Source organism: Carassius auratus, chromosome 17, assembly GCF_003368295.1.
Source record: "Carassius auratus strain Wakin chromosome 17, ASM336829v1, whole genome shotgun sequence".
In the NCBI taxonomy this organism is placed as follows: domain Eukaryota; kingdom Metazoa; phylum Chordata; class Actinopteri; order Cypriniformes; family Cyprinidae; genus Carassius; species Carassius auratus.
The window spans coordinates 14414136-14440724 of record NC_039259.1 but is presented as its reverse complement, the minus strand read 5'-3'; the positions used below and the strand labels follow the sequence as shown (position 1 = coordinate 14440724).

At 36.7% G+C, this 26589-nt stretch overlaps 1 protein-coding gene across 1 annotated transcript in view; it reads left to right on the top strand.

The window, feature by feature from the left end:
- The first annotated feature begins 15207 nt into the window (after positions 1–15207).
- LOC113117860 (gephyrin-like) overlaps positions 15208–26589 on the top strand; it is a 63905-nt gene continuing 52523 nt past the window's right edge. The window contains exon 1 of the mRNA XM_026286784.1: positions 15208–15359. Within this exon, the coding sequence (XP_026142569.1) occupies positions 15296–15359 (64 nt within the window). The 5' untranslated portion in view covers positions 15208–15295. The remainder of the gene's footprint in view (positions 15360–26589) is intronic.

Here is a 26589-nt window from a genome sequence, read left to right as displayed (position 1 = left end):
ATGGTCCAGACAAAGGCCTTATACATTATTATTCTCATCTTTTTCATCCTTTTCGCCAGCACTTTTCTTGTCTTTCACATTAAAAAAAAAAATGCTATGCGTTCGGTACTAGACTAACTGAGACTTGTCATGGCACTTGTATACTGTTGTTGTTCTCTTGTTGACCTGACTGCTTCTATTGTTCTCATTTGTAAGTCGCTTTGGATAAAAGCGTCTGCTAAATGATTAAATGTAAATGTAAATGTAATTAGATTAATTCTTTATGGTAGAAATCCATGCAAAGACCATTAAGCCACTATTCCTGTATTATATTATTATTATTATTAGTATTACTATTATTAATATATAATTTTTGTCTTTTTAGTGTAGGCTACTGAATTTTGAAGGTATAGCAGATTTACTACAAACATTTTTTTAAAAGAGAAATACAATTTTTGGCAATATAATGATCTTAAATGTTAAATATTATAAAGCACACTGAAACTATATGTTATAAAAAAAATATTATTCATACATAAAAAATGCATATACCTATCTATTCAAAGGTTAATTTCAGTCTTTAATTTCAAAAATACTGAAATTAAAGTGATTCCTGCATTGCTTTCACAATCGGCTCATTTTATATTTATATTTATTTCGGTATACTGTAAAAAGCCCTTTAAAGTAAACCAAAATTAGCCCTTCACAACTAAAATATACCAAAATACTACAATAGAATCCACTTTTGAGACCAAAGGCAGTGTGAATGCAAAGTTAACCAGATACGTTTTCCTGTTTAAGCAGTCTGAATTTGGTTTGTTTGAGGATATGAACATACACAACCATACAAACATACATCCAATTTTAAAGCAATGTTAAATAATTGCAACAATGTCAAACAAGGGCAAATTTCACCTTGGCTGTTTGGAGACATTATTTCCATTTGCTCATGCTGTGCGGAGGTGCAGCACAGATTCATTAGAAACTCAATGTTCTTTATTTCTCCAGTTTATTCCCATCAGCTACCAAGAGCGACACCACACGCTCGCGCACGCCCTCGTCGCGCATCTCCACGGCAACTCGCAGCCAGGTTAAATCAGTTGTGAGTCTCACTGGGAGAACATACATTATCTCAAATAATTCCTCCCAAATAAAAAGCTTTTTTGTTTCACCATGACAGGCACAGAATGGGAGGGAAGCACTCCATTTGTGAGTATCAAATAATGGGAGCAAAATAAAGCTTGATGAACTGATAAATATGGTTTGGCCTCTGGAGAACCGTCTCCATTTGGATGCTTCCTGGATTTCTCATGTTTGCATAATGACTTGAAAAATAAAAATTCCATGTAACCTGGCCACAGAGTGTCAGAGCCGGGTTGGTTAAAAGCACAGAGGAAGGAAATGTTAACCCGAAAGGAGGTAGGAAAGAGGCTTCACTTGTCTAGAATACTCAAACACTTGGGCTGTCAAGCTTTCTTGTTTATGTTTGATGGTATCAAAAGACCAAAACGTGCAGAGCGGATGTGTGTCTGCATTCCATGTACCTGAGTAGGAGAATGAGAGAGCGCGAATGTGATAAAACACAGAGGAGAGGAAAAAGAGCCAGGGGGATGCCTTATGGGGTGTGTTTTAAAAAAAAACGAAAACTCTGGTTTTACTTTGAAGCATAATTGGCCACTTCGCTACAGATGCAACAACTGAGGGTCCCTTTGCTGTTCTCTAAGCCTGCAGAAGACTGAAGATCAAAGAAGATGTGATGGACATCCTCCCCATGGAGATGGAGCGTGTGTGTGTGTGTGTGTGCTGCATGGGTATATATCACCATCTGTAGAATATGAAAACACAGTGCATACGTGAATCTACAGATTAGAGATTTTACTGCTAAATCATAAATGGATAAGATGTGAACACATGCTAATTCATTTACATCAATTATAACCCTTTGCTTAATTGAACATTCTCTATTAGATCATTTTAAATTGATTGCTTTTGTTTATGTTTATTTATAGAGACACTAGATAATTTGAAGAACATGATGACAAACTAATTTGAAGTTAAGTTCAAATGCTTGGCAGCCGCTTGACCGCCGTGAGTTTTGGAGCTGGTAAGCAACCACTTATCGAACACCTAGTAACATTGTAGCAAGTGTATAAAACAAAATGCTAAAACACTCAGAGCATTCATCATACATACATTTTCTCAAAACCCCTTAGCAGCACTGTGGCAACTAACGGTGGCTTGATACCATTTTCCAGAACTGATCCTGATCCAATACCAACAAATTTGAGTATCAGACAATACCGATCCGATACCAGAACAGTTTTTTTTTTTTTAATCAGTGTAAAATATCTGTAACTTAGTGTGTTGATCTGATCATCACTCTTTTGTGTTACACACCATCTACTAAATATAGACAACTTCATTATAAAGAAAAATAATTTCTTTATTAAAGAATAAAGCATAGATTTAAAATAACAAAATATATATAATATAATCATAATATGACAAAAATACTTTTATAAAATTCAGTAGCAAAAGTTGCTCTAGAAAAATCATGAGCACAAAATTTTATAAAATCTAAACATTTAGTGAAAAAATATTAATCGGAGAAAAAATGAAAGTAAATAGGTGCAGGACTAAATCTGGTAAAATGTAAAATGTAGCTCTTTGTATTTTTGTAAAATACATTCATGAAAAACAATAAATATATTTCTATATAAATATATACTATACAATTAAAATACGTTTTTGAGTAGTAATGTTAATTTAGTAATGAAGCAGCAGCATATGATAGATAAGATAGATTGAGAAAGGCTATTAATAATCTTTCATTGCGCAAAAGTATTATGATTTGAAATGCTCAATACAGAGCTGCACAAAGCACTTTATGCGCATCCCGTGCACAGAATGATGCGCTTGAAGCAACATGGAGACACAGCACGCAGCTCTCTGCATAGAAAAGTTCAAAGCACCTAGGGTAGAAATATTGATGCGTAGTGTATTAAATCTTTGGGATAGTTTGGGTTTTAAATTTCAGTTACTGTGCAGGTGAAGAAAAATTCATAAAGCTCTCTACTCCAGTGTAAAGATCTAACGAATATCCGGTAGAAAAGTAACATAATTTAGAAACAGCACTAAACTACAGCAAGATAAAGTCCTTTTATGAATAACCATTGATCTTTATCTACAGATCAAGTGTAATAATAGGAACATAGAATCATCTCTGAGAGAGTTTCATCGTCTTGACTGTCATTGCCAAATGCAACAAGGATTGAATGCCGAATGGAGGATGACAGACAGCCACAGCGGAGAGGATTTTATGTGAACTTGACTTAAATTATCTGTACCTCACATTAAACTATGGAATGTTCTCAGAACACCTCAAATATAGTGCAGAAAAACTGATATCTGAACCGATATCTGATCCGACAGAAGATGCCAGTATTGGAGTGATGCTGATACTGAAAATCCTCTAGTGGCAAACACCCATAAGACATTAGCAACTGCATATGCCCTAAAACTCTCAACACTGTAGCAATGCCTTGGCAACACCTATCACAACCATACCAACTGGAGAGCAATGTCTGAAAAAAACTGTGAACACCTTAACAACACCCTAGCAACCACTGAGTAAATTCATTAGCAACACCCTGGCAACCACATAGCAACATGCTAATGCATTTGGAACACCTTTAACGACACCATGTTAACCACATAGCATTGCACTAAGATTTAGAACACCAGAAAACAATCGACAAAACCCCTAGCAACAACACTGTGCTTAAACACTTAGAATACCTTAGCAACGCCTAAGCACCATAGAAACCACATGGCATTGCACTAAAACTAAGAACACCACAGAGATGCCCTTGAAACAATCGACAAAACCTTAACTACAACATAACATGCCTAAAACACTCAAAACGCCTTAGTAACACCCTGGAAACGACACAAAACACCACAGAAACCACATGGCAATGCACTGAAACTTAGAACACAAACATGCCCTGAAAACAATCAAGCAAAACCCTAGCAGTGACATAGCAACATGCTAAAACATTTAGATCACCATAGCAAAGCCCTGGAAACTGCTTATAACACCCTAGCGACTGCATATAAATGTGCATAAGGTACTAAAACCTCTTAGCAACACCCGGGCAATCACTTATAAGACTGTAACAACTGCATGCTAAGACTAAAAACAGCTTAGCAATGCCCAGCAATGCACTCAAACTAAGAACACTCAGAATACCTTAGCAGGACCCTAGCAACTACTCAGAACACCTTAGAAACCACATACCAATACACTAAAACTCAGAAAACTGTAGCAACACCTTGGCAACAACCATCAAAACCATAGCAACTGCATCGCAAAGTCTGAAACCCCAGGAACACATATCAACAGCATGCTAAGAACACATTCTGAACATCTTAGCCACACATTGTGGTGAATTATGTGGCAAGCAGCACATTTTCTTCATCTTCTTATCTTTCACCCACTCCCTTTGCTCATCCTTCTCATAAGTCTGAGACTCTCATAACTTGTGTGAGTGAGTGAGTGAGAGGGAGGGAAAGAGAGAGATTACATGTTGAGGGATAATTGGAGTCACACAGAGATACAGTGTTCATAATTACAGTGCTTACCTCAGTACAGCAGGTTGCTCTCACACTTTCTCAGTAATACAATAATAAAGATCAGAGTGGTGTTTTCACAGGCCGAGGCTCATTGTGGTTATGAGACCTGCACTTGTAACCCAACTATATCTCGTGACCGCACAAGTATATTGCACTTTAAATTGAGGCGCAGCTGTAAATCTGGACATAAGAGCAAGCAATCAGACTAGTGAGGTTAGGTGCTTTTCACAGCTCAGAGATCACAACATGGGTCTTACTCTGATCTACCACTCTGTTCATTTATGTTTTCTCACCCCTCAAGCAGTTCCTCTACCTCACAAGCATTGTTACCAGCTAAGCCTCCTCCTCTTCTCCATCATTTTTTCTCTCAAATTTCAGCCTCCTATTCAGGGTTGTTATAGTTAACTAAATGTAAACCCATTAAAAAAGATAATTTTATATATATATATATATATATATATATATATATATATATATATATATATATATATATATATTACTTTAAATTTAGATAATATATAAAACAAAATAAAAAAACTAAATAGATTTTATTTTAGCTAGTTGTCATTTAACTTAAACTTGATGTACTAAAATAACTAAAACTGACATAAAAAAAAATATAAAAACGATAAATATACGTGTGTGTGTGTGGAGTACATTTATGTAAAAACACTTTTACATAAAATGAAAATGAAAACGGGAAACATAAAAACACAAATTAATTCAACATATTATTATGATACTCATTTATACTCAAATTAATGTTTAAATGTTTGTCAGATTAAGCACAAATTGAGCTCAACGGGTTTACATGGGTTTCTGATCCCTGTTATAAAGCACTAGATGTTTCTTAAAGATATAGTCCACCCTTAAAATACAAATTCTGTCATCAATTATTCACTCTCGTGTCATTACAAACCTGTATGAATTTCTTTCTTCTATGGAAAAATATATATATATATATTTGTTTTAAATGTTGGTAGCCAAAATTTGGGTTTCACCCATTGACTTCCAAAGTTTGGACACAAAATTCAAAAGTCAATCCGACCTGAATTAGTTTTTGGTATTTTGAACAGAAGGTTGAAGTCAGAACTGTTTGATTACCAACATTCTTCAAAATATCTTCTTTTGTGTTCAACAGAAGAAGGAAATTCATACTGATTTGGAACGACATTATATAACTGATATATACATACTTAAATGTAGATGCACTAATTTGACATAAAACCATCAGAGATCTGAATTAATCCTAATGGACTTAAGTCATTCAAGGATGGTTAATCATCTCACTTATATCTGGATCTGAATATATATATAATATATATATATATATATATATATATATATATATATATATATATATATATATATATATATATATATATATATATATATATACACACACATATGTATATATGTATATATATATATATATATATATATATATATATATATATATATATAAAAAAAATTAGGTCATGCAGTTCTTGTTTTATGATTGTGGCACCGTCTCCACTGCTATATGCCAAAATGGTGGCCAAAGCAGAACAAAAAAGTGAAGATGTAACCGACTGGTATGAACAGGTATTCTAGAGTCATAACCTTCCAGCCCAACACCTTTCATCAGCTCGCTGCTGCCATCTACTGGCTAATTATATTGCTTATATCAGTGTGGCACTGCAAAACAACGAGCCTGAAGGAGTGTGATGGTGAGCACAGCACAATTCAGTGATGTGTGGACCTTCTGTGTCAACAGTATTTCAGTAAACACATCTTGTCAAGAGAGAGCATGAACGTTTTTATCATTTAAGCCTTCCACATATTAGCATCCATAATTCTGTGAATGTCATGTTACAATGTATTTGTGTATAATGTAAAACCTTTTTATCTGTGGATCATATTTTGTTCTTGTCCCAATAACAAAATGATATTTTCTCAGCACTTCTTCATATAACACCAGTCACCATTTTGCACAGTTGCTTGCCTGATAGTTTTATTTTGTTCTGTTGTGACAAGAGCCACTGTCTAAAAAGACCTCAACACTATGTTATAAAGCCTCAATTAGTCATGATAATAGGATGACAGTTTTGCATTCTGGAAGGGTAATGGCTTGTTTTAATTGTGCATTTGCATGAGTGCGCTCTGCGTGGAGGTGAGGGGTGGGCCTCATATGAGAAACATTTACTCAGCGCTTGATTACAAAGAATAGACACACTTAATTGTTGAGAATTGAATAATGAGCCTTTATTCTATTTACTGGATTATGTAGCCTTTTAGCGGTCCCCTGCTGATAATTTCAGAGGACGCTCAGGTCACACAGTATTGTCTTGTTGGGAGGTGAGGTGAGCAGGTCTTTGGAGATGAGCAATATTAATGAGCTGGATGCCTTCGTAATAAGCAGAAACTGAACCAAGACTAACAGTTATAGAGTAAAAAAAAAAAAAAAGACAAAACTAAACTGAAACACCCAGTGACAGTGAAAACATAAATAACAAGTAAAATAAAAAATCCATACCTATGAATAAAGTAAAGGTTTGAGTAAAACCAGATAAGGTAATGATTCAGAAAATACCATTTAAAATTTTACACAGTGTGATTAGGGTGCTGTTTTTCTTCTTCTTCTTCTTTAATTCTCAAGAAATACAAAACTCAAAAGGAATTTTTGAGTTAAATGCCGGTGGATTGCATGGTGAGGCATTTATCTGAGCATTTTCACTGGTTATGTAGTTGCTGTGCATTTTACTTCTGGCTTGATTAAAATTACTATCATTGAGTCAAAGCGTGTACAGTATGAAAATAATGAATTGTTAGTGTGAAGATGTGTGACGACAGCCACCGCTCCATCCAAAGCCCTTCCCCCCTTTATCTTCTGCTGCTCAGACAAATCAATGCCGAAATGAATTCTGATTAACTTAAAGCTCACTTTTTTTGCGGTCAGAGCAATGTCCAGCGATGGATGTTTGTCTCGCTGGCTGTAACTCATTTGAAATCCAATTACAACAAAACCGTAGTGGAAAGACGCTAAGCTGAAACACTCTAAGATGAAAAATGAATCTGTAGAACGTTAGGTCTGGAGCTGTTTGGCGAGGCCGGCCGATACTCGAGCACAATCTCGGTTAGGTCATACTCGCTGGAAATGCACATTACGCTGACATTAGCATAAATGGGTTATCGATTCTCATTGAAGGTAACCTTCAGTCCTGTCCTGTGGAATTAGGGCCGGAGAACTTGTGTAGGTGTGCGCATGCGAGCGAGGGACAGTAATGAAGATGTGACCTTTCGGGTTGATCCCTCCTGCCCCCGACGACCCTCACCTCTACAAGTGCACCCCTGTGTCACAGTGTCATCCGCTCCATTTCCAGACATGTAGCTTTCTTTCACGATCTGTCAGCGAACAGCCTTCTCAAGTTCTACACAGGGATTTTTGAAAGCCTGTCTTAAAGGCATGAGTCGATGTCCTTCCCATCATGGAGTGATGGAAGAGGGGAAAAAAGTGAGTGATGGGTTGGGGAGGGGGACATGCAGCGGAGATTGACCAACGAGGAGAGGAGATCAGTAAATAACAGTCACCCCAGGGGCCGTGTCTGGGGTGCCTTCTCATCTGGCCCCCAGTCAATTTAATTTAAATGTAAATTTCAGGGATGCGTGGCGTTAAAAGGCTTATATTAGCAAAAAGGGAAAAGTTAATGAATGTATTTCAATCTCTGTAACCACACAGCCTTGCTCATTTACCTCCCGGAATATATGAGCGGTGCTGCTCGAAATTGGGACCGGGGTAATATATGTGCTCTCCAACAACCCACTTAAACCAGCCTTCACAATCCCCTATCCAGTCCACCATCTCTGGTTATGCAGAGACCGTGTTTGAGTTTTACTGTATATTAAAGAGATGATGCTATAACAGCGACATTTTTTAAAATTAAACCTTAAAGATATGTCCAGGTCGGAAACCCAAGACCAAAAGATAAAATAATTGAATCTACTATTTGTATAGGATTTGTTTGTTGATTTATTTATTTTAGTGCTGGGCAACAATTAATCATGATTAATCGCATTCAAAATAAAAGTTTTTGTTTATGTAATATGTGTGTACTGTGTATAATGATTATGTGTATACAAATACACAAACATGCATTTATATATGTAAAAAAAATGTATATATATATATATATATATATATATATAATATATAAATGATATGAATATAACATTGTTTATAATATGTTATATACGACTCACATAAGATTTATATACAGTAGCGGTCAAAAATTCATGAAGGATCATGCTGTGAAGACTGGAGCAAATGCTGCTGAAAATTCATCTTTGCCAGCACAAAATATATTAAAATAAAGAAAATAGTTATTTTGAATTGTAATAATATTTCACAATATTACTGTTTTTACTGCATTTTTATCAAATAAATGCAGCCTTGTTTTTTATTAAACTGCTTCACATATATTTAAATTATATATATATATATATATATATATATATATATATATATATATATATATATATATATAGTATAAAATATTACAGTAACGAGAATGAGACAATTTCGACATCTGAGCTGTTGAGCTGTTGAACAGTATGGTTATGCTGCTACACCAGCTAAACCAGCACTAACCAGCCCGGACCAGCAAGAAAATTCATGCAAGAGAGGCAGGAGGATGCTGAAAAGACACTGGTGAGGAAGACAGCGAGATTGAGAGGATGGGGGAGGTAAGAGAACAGACTAGCAGAGCAGTCTTAGGAACAGGGTTCACAGGCTAGTGCCTACTTGGAATTCTGGTTGGTTAAAATTCTGCCTGCATACAATATGTGTGAATTGGAGAGCAGTCTCATCTAAGAGTGCTAAAGCTTTCCTCACAGAGTGCCAACAGCAGGAAATGTTCACGTCAGCTGCAGTGAGAGGCCTTCCTGTGTTATTGCAATACACACACATTCAGTAAAGCAGAGGACGGTCAGACATAGACACTGAAAAGATACTGTCAAAGAGTTATGGAGTAATAGCTAAAATCCGTCAAATTCTAATTATTCTGCTCGTCTCTGGCTTGAACTAAAACTCCAATAGTGATGTCAGAGAAAAAAAGCACCTATATACTGTACTGTACTATATGCTTTTTTTTTTTTTTTTTTTAAGAATAAGATTTAATATTTGTATTATATTTAATTTATTTCAATGTTTTTAATGAAGGTCACTTTAAAACTTTCTTGGAAAACTTTTTCACCCGAACTTTATCAATTAGTTTTACTACTTTTAAATGCCTTTTATCTGTAGATTTATTGTTTTATACTGTACTTGTCCCATACTTCCTATCTTTAAAAATTATACAGAAAATTATAACAAGCTTAAATTATGTTAGTTAAACAAGAATGAAATAATAAAAAAAAAAAACTATCGCAGTATTTATGTGAAACATATTTATATCCGAATTTCTGTATACTATTATAGATTTTATTCATATTTTGAATACATTTTTATCTTTATATTTTCTGTTTTCATTTTCATTTTGGTTGAAGGTTAATTAATTTAGTTGTGTGTGTCTGTATAGTTTTTATTCATTTTTATTTTCAGTTTTAGTTATTTTAGAACATCAACATAGACTAAATAAAAATTAGAAAATTAGCCTTGGCAACAAGCTGAAATGTAAAGTTTTTTTCAAATTATTTTATTTTGGTTCATTTTGGTTAAAGTTGGGGTATGTATATTTCCGCCCGGTGGACGGCGACGGCTCCTCCAGTTTTGGGCAGCCGGCAGGAGTCCCCCGTTCCCTGCTCCTCCCCGTTCCGGCGGATGGCATTAGGCTCCGGCCCCCTGGCGAACGGCGCAGACTCCTCCGCTCCCTCACGGACGGCAGCCGCCCCTCCATGTCCCCGGCAACTCGCTCCAGCCCACCGCCTCGAGCGTCCATGGCGGCACACTTCATCGCCAGCTCGAGGGCACAGCGGATTCACCACAGCGGTGAGGGATCTTCAGCAGCGCGTCCCTCCTTCTCCCGGGCTTCGGCACCACTGTAATGATAAAATCTCCATACTCATCGGGAAGAAGGAGGCGGGAACCGGCGGACAATCCAATAACATTTTAATAATTCAAAATAAACACAAAACAGCGCACCAGCCCCTCACGGACGACTGGTGCGCATAAATAAACACCAAAACATAAAATATTGCCCAGGCCTGGTCCTCTCTCGTCCTTCACTATCGTCGCTCCAGTTTTATATCCTTCCATCTCCTCTGTGGGACTCAGGACCAGCGGTGTGGCGCAGGTGTAGCTCATCTCCAATCACTACACCTGGCCTCACTCCTCGTTCCCACATCTCTCGGCCCCGCCCCACTCGTCACAATTATATGCTGGCTTTTGCTTGAATATGCTCTTGTGCCATGTTTGCTTGTTTGTTCATCTGCAAACGTATTGTTGTTCCCTTCAGCTTTGATAAAGACACATTCATTTCCACACACTATAAACCTGGAGCATCTTAACTTCCTCCACTGTCTATTTCAAGCATCAGCTCCCAAAGTGTGTCCAAAAAGTAAGACAATATACTTAAAGCTGCAGCCGGTAACTTTTGAGGCTCTAGCGGTCAATAAACAGAACTGCTTGCTTCTTGCGGAAGAACATCGTAGCCGGAACTATTTCTCCCCGTTTAAGTCTATGAAGAATCACAAAGGTACTGGTTTACTCCACCATGGTACCTACCCAAAAGAATCTAAAATAATCAGAATATGAACACTTATTATAGGTGCACCCTAGTGATTCAGGACAAGCTAAAAACACGGTTTGGAAAATGGATTCATGGTGTAATCGCTTATTATATACATTTTTCTACATTTTGAACACAAACAAAGTTACGGACCGCAGCTCTGATTGGTTGTTTCTTACCGGGAGCGCATGACTTTCTGCAAATGGCAATAGGAGCACTGGGAGGAGCCAGAGGAGCTTGATTTTTTTCACAGATTATCTGTCTCATATTCTACTGTCAGGACATAATGACAGGTTTAACAAATATGTAAAAAATATATTTTTACAAAAGTTACCTGCTGCATCTTTAATACAGATACAGTAGACTCCACTATAATAGTTGCCTGGGTTGCATATGTATGTGAGTAACGGAGCTACTAAAAAAGTTTTATATACACAGTTTTAAAACAACTGGAGCTGACCAAAGTGCTTTACAACACTATACCAACAATAGGCAAATTAAAACTTTAAAATTACACATTAAGTATAGCCTACACAGAATATACACAAGCTGAAAAACTGTGTGGCATTCCTGAGAACAATGTCAAAGACAGTTTGTCATGGGATATCGAACGGCAATGAAAATCTCAGGTCTTTAGAGTTCTGATTTGAGAAGGGAAACTAATGCAAAGTTTTGGGCTGACAACAGAAAAGGCACGGTCAACTCTTGTTTTTAGTCTTGTCCTAGGAACATGTAGAAAGTCAGAATTAGCAGATCTGAGCGATCTTGACAAAGTATGAGGCTGTAAAAACTCGGTTGAGTACAGTGGGGCCAGATTGTGAAGAGATTTTGAAAAAATAATAGAATTTCAAAATCAATTCTGTCCTTGACTGGAAGCCAATGAGGTGAGATTAAAACCGGTGTAATAGTCTCATATTTGCACTTTCCGTTAAGAAACCAAGACTAACTGCAGACGAGAAACTGAGGAACACCAACAGAGAATTATCTATTTTTAATTCCAGAAATGTTTAAATGTCATTTCACTCGGTGTCAGTTTCACCACAAAATGCTACTGAGCACAATTCATTTGAGAGTGTGCAAGCCCCTATACAGCCAATAGTGTTTGCATTTCATTTATATATTTTAGAGATGTAAGGATGGATTGTGATTTCTATGCTGGGTATTTTTGTGCTCTGCCAGCAGAAAACAGCCGCTCATTTTGTTGGGCTTGATCTTGTTGCCAATTAAGAATGCTTAAATAACGACCTGAAAAGAGCTGTTGTCCTCCTAGGAGGCCTGTGCTGACTTGCTGACTTTTCACTCAACTCCAGTAAAGTCTGACGTCCTGCATGGGGTTACATGGTGAGCCCTGATCTAGATTTAGCTGTGCTTGGCTGAAAATCTCTCGATGATCCTTGCAACAGCAGAAAATGGTTACTTCTAATAACACCACAGCAAACATTCATGTCTATTAATGGACAAGACACAAGCTTCCCCACAGCTTTCACTGGTACTGTATTTCCCATAATGCTCTTGTGCACGTTAATAAAGCTGAAGTGCTTCTACCGGAGCTGTGCACCTCAGTGCCGGAACTAAGCTTGTGATTCTGTGATGCAATAAAGTGTGTAATTAATTTCTGATACCGGTACCAACTCCCCCGGATTTGTCCCGCACTGATACTCCAATAATATTATCACTAAACATCAACCCTTAAAGGAATATTCCAGGCTCAGTACTTGTTAATCACAATCCACAGCATTTGTGAAATGAAGTTACCATAAAAGTTGATTTTGTCTTGTGTCTTTTTTTCTCTCTCTGTGCATACAGTGGAAGTAAACTGGGACAGTTTTAGGATTTGAAATATATTTGAAAAATTAAATAAATAATAATAATAATAATAAAAACACATCCAATTTTTATTAAAAAGCTGGCAGCTGGTTGAAAGAAATTCACTATAAAAATACTGTCACAGCTTATAATCATGTGTTTCATTGAGTGATATAATGTTAATACCTGTACATCTATTACTTGAACTAAAATCTCCCTTTTACCTTGACTTTTTCTTTGACCATTTGCAGTAATGCTGAATATCGCTGAAATTCCTAAATTAATAGGCAGGCTAAATGGGAGACTCATGGTGAAATATGTGAGCTATCACTGAAACTTTCAAAATGCCAAAGGCCACAGAAAAATTTATTCTTTTGTTGTAAATCTTTGCAGCTGGGCATATTGTTGGGATACTTCTTATATTGCCCCTTCAAGCTCAAACAAACTAGAAGAAAAATATATGATATCACTTTTTCCTACATACTTTACAGCGGACTCATAAAAAATCACCCAAATTATTCTCATTAATAAACCATTTTTATTATATAAATCAGTCAGTTATTTCTATCTTTTGCTCTAGTGTGTCCATAGGAAATATTAGTTTACATTTGTGGCACTGGCAACGTCTCCAAGATGCTTCAGAAAATCATTTTTTAGCTGGTGAAAATACCAGTGTTCTAATCATTTTGGCCACCACTGTAGTTTGAAAAAATAAAATAAAATAAAATTTAATAAGTTATATAATCGGAATAAGATGTGTCTTTTGGTAAATGTGACACATAAATATGATATCATTTTGTTCCCTATGTTAGAATTAAATTATCTGTTGACAATAGTAAAATCTCATGTGTAAACATTAGTTAATGGATTAGTTAATATGAACGAACGAACAAATATTTTATAGCATGTATCAACCGTTAATATTATTTAATAAGACAATACAGTTATTCATTTGTTGTTCATGTTGCATTTACTAAAGTTAACAGTTAGCCTACTGCTTTTAGTTGTGAAAATATTGCCTTATAGTAAATGAACAAATTTTACATTAACTAAGATTAATAAATGTTATAGAAGTATTGATAGTTTATTAACAAATTTACCAAATTTTTAAAACGACTTGTGGGGGGTGGTAGAGGATGAAATAGCCTACAATTTTTAGAATTTAAAACTGCACTATATACATTGACAAACACATGAAATAAATAAATACATAATTTTAAATGACACAAATAACATCATCTGAATCTGCTGCTTGTTTAACTGGATTGTAATTTCATGGATTTACACTGCAAACAATTGTAGATAACCACTTATTAGACTCCCAGTTTCCACTGCACATTCATGGAAGAGGAAAACACTTGTTGTAGTGCATCAAAAGCCTGTCATTTCTTGTACATTTAGAGATTTGCAAGTAAACAGTATATTCTTGCCAATGTTGGGAAGGTTACTTTGAAAATGTTATAGGTTACAAGTTTCCCTATTTCAAATTAATAGGTAATGTAACTATTTCAATGAATTTATTATTAAGGCAATGTAACAGAATTCATGTGAATACTTTTTGATTACTTTTCTAAATTTCCAATGTTTTCAAGTCGTAATCATTTTTAAACATGTAAACCAGGCAGGGTTAACCTTACAGTAGCACTAAACACTGATTACTCTCAGACTTAAAATTTTAATCACTTTAATTGATAATAATTTAATTTAAAAGCACAGCCACCACAAAATCAGACTTTAGCACTTCTTTTTCCTTTGAGATCATTCTGAGGTAGGCTACACATTTAATATCATAACGAGAAATAGTTATGATACTTATTTGCATAGTTGACAGGAAACACTGGCATCTAACAATGCCTTGGTGGTAAAACAATTAATCTAAAAAAATAAAGCATATAAATAATCCCAATTAAAACAGTTTTTAAATAAGCATGTGTGTCCTATTGTGTGTCCTAAACCACTGAAACATTGGTGTCTCTTATTGCAATTTATAAAATATTTACACATAACTAGTTATTACCCAAAACCGACCAACATTATTCCCAAGCTTTGTCAAATCTCCAGGGCTTGTGATCAGGGTTCGTTTGCTCTCGCCTGACTCCTCCCCCGAGTTCGATGCGCTCGTCTCTCGGCTCTGCTCAGGCTTGTCAGTGCGGGCGAGAGCGCTGCTAAACATGGCGTCGGACGGGATGATTTTAACCAACCACGACCACCAAATCCGAGTTGGAATATTGACAGGTAAATACGAAATGACAATAGCTCATTTTACACCTTGTCGCTCGTGCTGGTCTGTGCGTTCGTGCTGTCGCCCGCTGCTGTTTGTCGTGCCGGTGGTGATTCCTATCTGAGCGAGTTCTGCCCGTCTATCGCTCGCGTTCCTCGACTCATTCGCAAAAGCTGTGTGTTTATTTCTCTGCATGTCCTGATATTCATTTCTACATCTATGCGACAATGTATCCGGCTCTATGAGATCTGCCTTTGGTCTGTCATGCAGCACAGCTCAGTGTCAAGACAACAGTTTGTGTGATGAATTATTCATAGATTGTACGCAAGACATCCACATACCATACAGCAGATCGTTGGAAAACCCTCTTATATCTGTGAATGAACTCTCTGATCGCTGCCATGTGTCTGTTTATTGTTATATTAACCTGTGTGGTGGTTGAATAGTGCTGCTATGTAGATAAGTGTTGGTATCTGGAGTTGGTCACGCAGTGTTTTTTTTTTCTCATGGATTTCTGCACAGCAGCATCTCAGCTTCGGGTTTGCATTCAGGCTGTATTTATACACATGCATGGTAATATATTAATATTTACAGCGTCTCGTGCAATCCACTCAGGAATGCACATTAAACACGACTTTCAGGGTTAGCAATAATGCTTTCACTATGCACGCGATTAAGTGGTGTTCTCGTGCATGCGTTTGAATCGTCTTCATTGATCGCATCCCAATTTTGGCTAAAAACGGGAGTGAAGCAGCCGCCTTCTTGTTAAATATCGCTGCCGTAGCTTCCTCTCGGGAACAGGGGGAATGGGTGATGAATAGCGATGTCCGATTCGTGAACGAGTCAGATCTTTATAATGAATCTGTTCACGACTGGAGGAAGAAACTCTTCGTTTCTGAGTCAGATTGGTCGAATGTCAGTCTGAGTGATTCTGTGAATGTCAGTCTGAGTGATTAACTCATCGATTCGAGAACCGTTTTTCGAACATGTCTCACTCTAAATAATATGCAGAGTTCCATAAATAGGGTTAACCTAGAACTTAATTATGTGACAGTTGTATCAACAAGCATGAATGTTTGGTCGCATTAGCAACATTATGGCAAAATGTGTCAATAGTTTAGCAGTGAGTTGGTCATCGTTGCTAATTTGTTTGACAAACTTGAACCTGCTTCGAAATGAGTGTAGGAAAAAAAAATTTTTCGCTAAATTTACTCATTTTCTTGAATTTTGCCCTGGCAAATTTGATGATTAAAAAATAAATAAATAAAACAGCCTATATAAAAACACGCAACAACTTTTACATTGGTTTTGTTTATTAACAAAGTTTACTTTGAAAAGCTTCATAAACCGCATTATGTGCCTTCAACTGGTTTTATTGGAAGGTTTTAGAGCATGTAATATACCACAACCGGATGTCAGGGATCACGTCGTGATGACATAAAATAATCACTCAATCGTTTTTTTTTAATTGGTTCTTTGCTTAAATGTAAATTAATCAGACTTGCCATCACAAGTGATGAAATGCATACACTGACTGAATGCAAATGTCAGTGACTTTGCAGTGTGTCACATATTCATGACATTCCTCTTGGTGTGTTTCGGTGAGCCTATTCCATGAGCACAAGCCTCAGAGATGCTTGTCGCGAGGGGGAATGGCATAAAACATTGTGGGAATCCCCCTCCCCCCTCCACACACATACACACCCCTGTATAAGCATGACTGCTGACCAAGGGTGCTGTCCACTGTTTTTGGTGCTGAAAAGCCAACAGACTCATATTTGTGCTTGTCGAAACATTTTCCTCAGCTTTGTGGAGCCGTAACGGAAATATATTTGAAGAAAATGAGAGGGAATTTCCCCAGGACATTATACACACCCCTCCTTTTTTTTTTCTCTTATACTAACATCAGCTGATCTAGTCCATCATTAGTCGCAGTCACGCCTAGCCCTTCTAGGAGATTGGTTAGCATGCCTGCACTGTGTAGGGGCATTTCGTGGAAGCTCACGCTTATTGATGAGGAACTCTGTGTGTGTTGAAGTGTGTGTGTGTAAAGGAGGCTTGGAGGGAGTGAAAGCGAGTATGGATGCCTTAGAGTGAGATGAAAGTATGACCAAGCACATAGAACTATGGAACGCGCATACTTAATCGTGAGTAAGCGACACATTGTAGTTTCTAGACAGTTGTGCATTGACAAGCAAAAACCTTTTGACCTCTTGTTTATAATGTTGTAAAGTAGTGAAATGGAAACACAGCAGGGGCTATCAAAAGTGGCTTAGTCTAAAAATAGGTCTCTAAAATGTTTAAACTATGCATTAAAATTGCACACAAATAGAATTTAAATTAGAAAGGATTGATTTTGTGCTATTCAAAGTTGATTTGTTTTGGTGTGTATTTTTTTGGGTAGCAGGCGAGACCGAGTCTGCATGCTCTGCAGATTTCCGAGTGGTTTCCAGGCAAATGTTATCATTGTTCCAAGTGCTGTCTGGTATTGGAAATGTTTAACACATAACATTTATAGCCTGGGACATTTAGGGGGAAATATTGAATGAGTATAGAAGACAAATACAGAAATCTCTGGAGTCTCAAGGTTGTGGTTGAATGCTGAACTTAGAGGCTTTAATTTTTGGAAGGGTGTTGATTTAGTTTTTTCATAGAATAGTAAAATATTTATGTATCCTACAAACCACCTCTGGAAGGGGATTGTGATATTGAACTGAATTTGTTGTGCTGTTAGTGCCATATATTTACTTCATTCATCAGGTTTGCTCCACCAAACATTTTTTTCCCTTCTGAATCCTTGAGCTGTAGTTGCATGCTATGGAGGGTCAGAATCATTTATCGCTAAGTCGTTGGTTCCTCTTTGATATCTGATACATGAAATGACACATAGAGAAAAAGTGCAAGCTTTTAGATCGTTTTCTCTCCAGCTCTCATCTTTCCATTCAAAGGTGCCAGCATCAGAGTTACATTCACGGCTGTGGATGCTGTCAGGGCTTGTCTCTGAGGTGTTCAGAGCAATCCTCCTGGTGGGCAGGGCTCCTCCTTCTGAACAGCTGTCGTGCTTCAATGAATAAACTGAAGTCAGGTACATGATTTACCCAAACGAAAGGAAAAATAATTAAAAAAATTTCACCTCATGTCATGTGCAGGGATTAGGGCTGCACGATAAATCGAAATTAAATCGAAATCATGATTAAAACAGAAGCTGTGATTGTCATGCGTATATTTCAGTGAAGCACGACTCTGTGATGAGTAGTACATCTCCGTCCAAAGACCGTAGGGCTTTCTTGCACTGAAACCCAAAATACACTTTGCAGAAGAAACCTAGGAAATCCCTATAGCAGTTGCTGCATAAACAGAAGGTTTAAATGCTTTTAATTGATCCAGCGTGATTAATAAACAAATGACTACAGCAATATATGGTTTATCTGAGTTCTTATTATTATAATTTTCATTATAATAAAGTATAGTGGTTGACTGATATTGTTTTTTTGACAGCCGATGCTCATGCCGATATCATGGAAAGCACGGGGCCCAAAGCCGATATAATAATTAAAAAAAGTAAAACCAGGCTAACACTCATTTAACATACAGCACACAGTGTACATGACCTGAATATGACAGTGGGCAAATGCATAAAGCGCAGCATTATTTGAAATCAGAAATTTAAAGTTTAAAGCATTCAATTAACATGGACCAACCATCACACAGTGAATACACGTTCATTCATACTGGATACAAATTCACACTTCACAAGATCTCCCAGCTGGATTCTACTAAGTTTGCAAGGTTTGTGGATTAGCCATTCGAAGATTTGTTTAAACTATATAAATGCGTATTTGCTTAATGCTGACGGGAAATGAGAAAGTATTCAAATATTTTCCTTTCTTTTACTAATAATATAAAAGCAATAGTTATAATACTTTGTGTATATATTTTAATGTTGTTAAAATGTTTTATCTGAGTATTAGTAGGGATGGGTACCGAAACCCAGTATTAAAAAGGGCCCCAGGGCTAAATTATGAAAGACTGTAGTATCAGTAAAATCTGACGGCATCGGTTCTGCTTTCTGTACAGGAGGAGAAAACATTAATGTACTATGTATTTTTGCTTAATAATGTTATTGTGCACATTTTATCTCACCAAACATTTCTAATGTGCGATCATATTAAGATGTTTGTCTGTGAGATCTGCGATATCTCTCATGCACGCAGCCGAGGCTGTCTGTCAGTCACACACACACACACACACCACAACGAGCGCTGCACACGCATAACAGTACTCATAACTCCCGCTTAATAATAAAGAGTGACGATGGCGAAGAGATTTGCTTAATAATGTTATTGTGCACATTCTATCTTACCAAAAATGTATCATTTGCGATATTATTATTAAGACGTTTGTCTGTGAAATCTGTGAGAAATCTCTCATGGGCACCGCGGAGGCTGTCTGTCAGTCACACACACACAACAATAATTTTTGCATGTAAGGGCGGAAACACAAGCAATCTGTCAAAGCATCTTTCAAAAGTACATTATGTGCAGACAGAGAAATGCAAAGTTTTCGACTGCCTATACACAACACAAAGTAGCGATAAGAATACCATTAAAGTACCGGACCGTTAAGCAGTACCGGTAAGTGTAGTAATACCGTTAAAACCTTAACGATACCCATCCCTAATTATTAGACAGGCTTCTATCAGTATTAGACAGACCTGTTAACAAAGTGATAGTGCCACCTTCTCATTATATTAATGGGTATTATATGCTGCATTACTTTGTGAAGGGTTAATCCCTATGCTCTCATTCCTTTGAGAAATGAGGTATGTAAAAACTATACCTTATAGCAAATTTTTGTGTCATCTTCCCGAGCCAATTAAGGAGGTGCTATCATTGCACATCTAAACCTCTGCGAAGAATCATGGGAACAAAGTCTCCATCAGTTGAACCCTTTGACATTATTTTAAAGGAAGCTTTGAAGTGGCCAATTTTGACCACAGGTTTGGAATGACCCTTCAATATGGCGGCCATGATTGTTTTCACTCCAAAGTACACATTCCAAGGGTTTCCATTTGGAACACAGTGATAGAGTGATGCAGGAATTAGTTCCTACTACCAGAAATCAAGTTAGAGTTTTTGAACTTTCTGTTCTGTCATCCCAAAGTTAATGGATTTTTGGTTAAATGGCTGAAATAAGGACATGATTTATTTGAGCTTTTACATGTTTTGAAAAAGCTGGTTGCTGACAATTGGCTACATGGGACTGCAAAGGTTGTCTGGGACATTAAATGACACCATGACAAACCCTGACAAAACTCATCTACTCACTAGTCTGCTTTTACAGCTCTTTATATTTATACTTGTGCTCTTGCAAACTATTCTAACTCTCTAGACTAGTTTTAAATGAAGATTCAAAGAGTTGCCAGAAGCTTAGTGGTAGTGACGTTTAAGTCATATGTCGATTGTGTAGATCTTAATAGCATGATTTTAACGTTTACTACTGCTGAAATTTGTGTTCATTTTTGAAGATTAGCCTATCTTGATCTCATAAACTTCTTATTTTCTACTGTTGTCCATATAGAACAAATCCTTTTGGCTTTTGAAGGAACCAAGTTGATGCTAATTTCCAGGTTGGCCTACAAAAATACATCATCGCTGCATTCCAATTTATTATAACAAGCACTCTATCATAGCAATCCATTAAATTCTCTAATCGTTGCATTGAATTTCTACATCCTGGTCACCTGTGAGCTGCTCTGTCCACTTGAGATCCTTCAGATGTAGTTGCTCATTGCCATTGTGGTGTCAAAGCATGTTAGCACCCTTGTGAAGGGTATCTTTGTGCTAACACTCAAACAGCTCTCCAAAAGTTTACACTTCAAGTCCCTTTAACACCTCCTGAAACCCTCCAGTGGCGAAGGAGCAGACACTTGAATAGCAATTGGGAACTCATGTGCCAGATTTAAAGGCAATAGAGGACCTTGTATTTGAAAGACATGGGCCTCTGCCAAGATCTAATCTCAGCTGAGCGTCAACAGTTGCCATTAATAAGCCTTAATGAAAGATAGTTCAGATGTCAGTCCCCAGGTATCGTTTCGAAGCCATCAGTATTGAATTACAGGGGCATAATTGCACAGGTGTTTGAAATTCAGACAAGATCAGCCCCGGAGAGCGCAGATAACAGAGCATTCTAGTCAGTGTTCTCAGAACGGCTCATCAAATCAAAGCAAAAGGCAAATGTGTGGCTTTTACGTAGTAGTGGTTTATGTGAATACTCTTTCACATGTAGACACAGATGACATTTTTGTGGATTTATTTATGCTCCTTTTTCTGTGACTGTAGTTACCCTTTGAGGATGTAGAATACAAATGACTTCAGCATGATGTATATATACATTTATGTTATTCGAAAGTTCAGCATCCCATAGATTTCACCACAGACGCATAAGGGTGTATTTGTGCATAGGTTTGAAGGCTACTGTCAAGTTAATGGCTATGTACTATTTAATTCCTGAGGTGTTTTGCTGTAAAAATTGCTATGCTCGTGCACAATGTTTTACGTCAATCCAGTTTCTTTGCCATCATATGGACCAACCATAGAGACCAATCGAAAGCCGTTTTCATTCTGGTAAACGCATTATGCAGAAAGTATTTTCAGTTTAGCAGATTATTAATCTATTCCATCGAGGGATTTCTGTCCAGATGTGGGCGAGATGAAATTGCATGCTCATGATAAATCCACTGCAGTTGTTATCTGCATATGTTTAGAGCTCAGATCTCTCAGCATGGGCACAAGAATTTCTTTTTGAAGCGGATTATCTTTGAAGCATCTTTCTGCCGTTTAGAGAGCCATAGCTCGTACTGAGATATACTTAATGTAAGTCTCGGTTATAATGTAACCCCATGGCAATGATGTATTCTTTGAAATGCCTAAGGGGCCCACTTAGTCCAACTCGAACAGACAGAATTAAAATGGAAGGTTTTTTTCGCAAGTACGACGCAGAGATTTACAGTTAAACACTAGGTAGCTGAGTTTAAAAAAAATGAATCTTTATTATAGCTATTATTTTACATAAAGACATTCTTTCATGCAGAGTTATTTTGGTTATTATTTTACATATACTTGTATGCATAGTTATTCATTATGTTTTGAAAATGTTTTACATAAAAGATTCTGACTTGCTAACTTTTTGTGGCTATTACATTACAAAGATGCTTGTATGATAAATTATTATTGTTATTCTTATAATTATGCAAACAAGCATGTTTTTATTACAAAAATGCCTTAGTCAAAATAATACAATTATTATTCTGACTCTCATTTTACATAATACATATTTGATATTTTACTTGCCTAAGTTCCAATTTTTATATTCACATCTGTTTTATGTTATATAAGAGCCTTAAGGTCGTTAAAGATTTAGTTATTTATTGAAATGTGAGTCATGTCTTCTATGTCAATCTGCTATGACTGTTAAACATATTTTACTGGATAGTTTTTAATGTAAAAATTCTTTTCTCAGAGATATGTTTAACTGATGCATTTAAAAAGTAATCAGCTACAGTTAATTACATGTTTAGTATTATATTAATTGTAAAAGTTTTATGTAGTTTTTTTTTTTGTGAATTGCATGATTTATGTTATTCTTTTTGTTTTCGCCAAGATACCTTTGATGCTGACATGCATTTAAAAATAATGATATGCAAGATTTACAGTGTATTATTCCCATCTGGTTTTATCATTGTTTAATTACACATTTATTTTGTCAAGAAGGTCACCCAGCTAAGATCTCCCCACTCTCCCACTCTGCTATAGGTGTCCCTGCTGACTGACAGTTCTCTGTCCTCTCGCAGTTTTCCAGCGGGGTTGGCTCCAAGGCCTGCCTCTGTTACCACACCACAAGCTCTATTCATAAATGCATAATGGCTCATGAACGTGTTGGCACTGTGTCTGTGTCCTGCTGGGGATTTGGAGCAGTGGGAAATGTGATCCAGCAGGACGTTTATACCATGCAGTCTAGCCTATGCTTCACTTCCCACTTGTACTCGGAGTGTGTGAAATTATCGGTGTGTTGTGCGTTTTACACAAACAGTGTGTTTGACCTTCACACAGCCAGACAGAAACCTAAGTTTTATTTGTTTTTCTAAGGAATAGTTCTCCCAAAAATGAACATTTTGGCCATCCAAATGTTTGCTCACCAGTGGGTGACCAATTGGTTCCGTCGGAATGAGAGTCAAAACAGCTGATATAAACATCACAATAATCCCATACTAATCCACATCCAGTCCATCAGTTAATGTCGTGAGAAGTGAAAAGCTGCATGCTTTTGTAGAAACATATCCATCATGAAGGCATTTTAACTTTAAGGTTCACTTCTGGCCAAAATATGAGTCCATGATCCATTATAACACTTTCTGCATTGAAAAAGCCTTTACCCTGTTCTGTTGTCCTCTCACATCAGAATCCACCAACATATGTTTAGAACGTTGGACTCTTTTTGCTTGTAAACACAGAAGAGCAGATTTCTCTCCTGATTCATACGAGATAACATTTTTACTGGAGGAAGTTTTATTATGGATTGTTGACTCATATGTTGGCTAGAAACAATTTGTTTCTTACAGCTTTCACAGCTTTTTTTTTTTTGGGGGGGGGGGGGGGGGTTAATTGATGGAGTCATGTGGATTACTTGTGGATTATTGTGATGTCTTTAGCTGATGGCAACCATTAAATGCAGAGGATCCATTGTCCATTATATAGAGAGAAATCCTCAAATGTTTTGCTCAAAAAACATAATTTCACTAGGAGTGATTCATAGAAATCAAAACGGGGATGATAATAGTTGATCACCACCCAATAAAATTGTCATTTATGCATTAGCTCCACCCACTAACGGAGAATATGGCCGTACTTAAAAGCTGAAAAAATTCAAAGGAATGTGATTTTGACAGGAAAATATAACAAAGATTATTGTTAACTTGTAGCTGAATAATTCTGCATGTTATTTAAGCCTCTCTCTCTTGCTCGCTCTCTCTCTCTGTCACTTTGCGCTACTGAGAGATAGCGATGGCGAGTTGTGCGCCTTCACACTAGAGTTTACGGTTTGCCAAATTAACACAGGTGCTCTGCGCATCCATTGACATGAACTGAAAAATATCACTGATCGCTTGATGGAGAATGAAACTCTGAAGCACTCAGTAAGAGTTTTTGGCGAGTGAAAATATATCTGTGCTAAACTTATACTCAGCCTCCAACTGGCGAGTAAACTCTAAGGATTTATTAGTCATTGGCTAAAATCATTTAGTCGCCCAGAGCGAAGATTTAGTTACATATGCTAGTTATTTACTTGCAGATACATCAGATTTTTTCCAAGTGTCTTCTTGGTATCCAAATGAAAGTCAGCGTGTTTACTTGTTTAGCTGGTTTTGACATGTGTTTTGCACAGACGGGGTTAGTAAGCAAATCCACTCCAGCAGTCTCATGTCACCATGTGTACTGTTACGGTTACATTGTTGAAACAGTGCAGTATTTAAATGTGTGCATAGAAACCTACATGTCTCCTAGGCTTCAGTCGCTAGTATGTTTACTGTTAACACATTTCTTGTTTCTTGTTAAGACACTGAGGGGGACAAGTCAGAGTCATTGTCTGTAGTAATCAATGTGATAAACATACACATGCTGAACATAGACGTTAGGCCAGCAGCTGTGATTTAAACATTAGTAGCAGAAGTGCTGCAGACATTGATTTATGTCCATGTTGCATGAAGTTTTGGTGTGGCATTTTTCAATCTTGGTGTGAGTTGTTAATTAAACATAATTATGTTTAATGAAATTTAAGCATATCTTTGTACTGAACTTTTCTCCAGGCATGAAACATTTGAGATATATTAGGGATGTATGATATTGGATTTTGCTGATATCCAGTATGCGATATATTTGTTTTGTTCTGTTTTTTTTCTTTCTTTTGATGTTTTATATTGCTTACAGTAGCTCTGATGATGTAATCACTATTTTAATTTATTTACTTTAGTAAAATATTAAGTGGTCCAATTACTGCCTCCTCTCTTTCCCCTTAAAAAACATTTGTAAGTTATTGTTAGTTGCTTGCTCCAATATGAGTGCTAAAAATAGATTGTCTTCTATAAACATCTATGTAAATGAGAAACAGATTTTGTTTATTCATAAGAAATTGATATGCTCAAATGCTACTGAGATCCATTCCAGTATGGCAACATATCCGTCTAACAAGATATAATTATATACGATTATGACTCTTATTTCAGAGAACTCGTGCCTTTTTTGCCTCTCTAATTATCAAGAAATGACCTTTGGCCTCCCTTGTCCCATGATGCCCCGAGAGCTGGCCTTGAAATGGTGTATTTTTCACGCTGGCCCCCTGACTGCTGATTAAATGGACTTCTGAAGGGGTTCATGGCTGGTCATAAATTTATCACATGCTCAACCATTAGAGTACACAGAGCAGCACAGATAACAAGATGCGTGCAAATAACACACAGCAGTGTTTTGCATCCTTCAGAATCGAATTGAGAATGCTTTTAAAATTCCAGCTCACTTGCTGAATTTCTAATATTTTAATCAGTGTTGTAAAAGCTACATATAAGAATGTGTAAAATGAATGCATACACACAGACACACTAGCGCATTGGCTAAAATGCGGCAGCGTTTGATAGTTAGCAAGCAAGAGCAGAGGCTGAAAATGAGCACGATAATCCTCATGCAGTTTTAATCTGCCTTTAATCATTACTCTCATTACACCCTCCACTGTCAACGGCACTCAAAACACACATCCGTACAACGCTAGACACATCCAACTCTGAATACATAGAAGAAGGCCTGTGTGTTTAAGAACATGGTTATGGTTTTTTGATTGGGTGAGCAAATGTTGTAATATAGAATAGCTTTTATAATTCGTCAGATATGCTGGGTAATATATTTTTATATAAAATATTTGTATTAATCTTTTTTTTTCATGATTGTGAGCATGTCACTGGTGGTGATGTGAACATGTACACGTCACGTGTTTGGATTCAGAGTTGAATCCAACTTTTTTTTTATTTTTTATTTTTTTTTATGATGGATGGACACACTTTCTTTTGCTTGAAAATCTTCCAAATCAAACCCTTTCACTGCCATTATAAAGAGCCAGGAGATTTTTTAAATATAACTTTGTCTGAAAGAAGAAAGTCATATATACTATTGGATGGCTTGAGGGTGGGTAAATCATGGG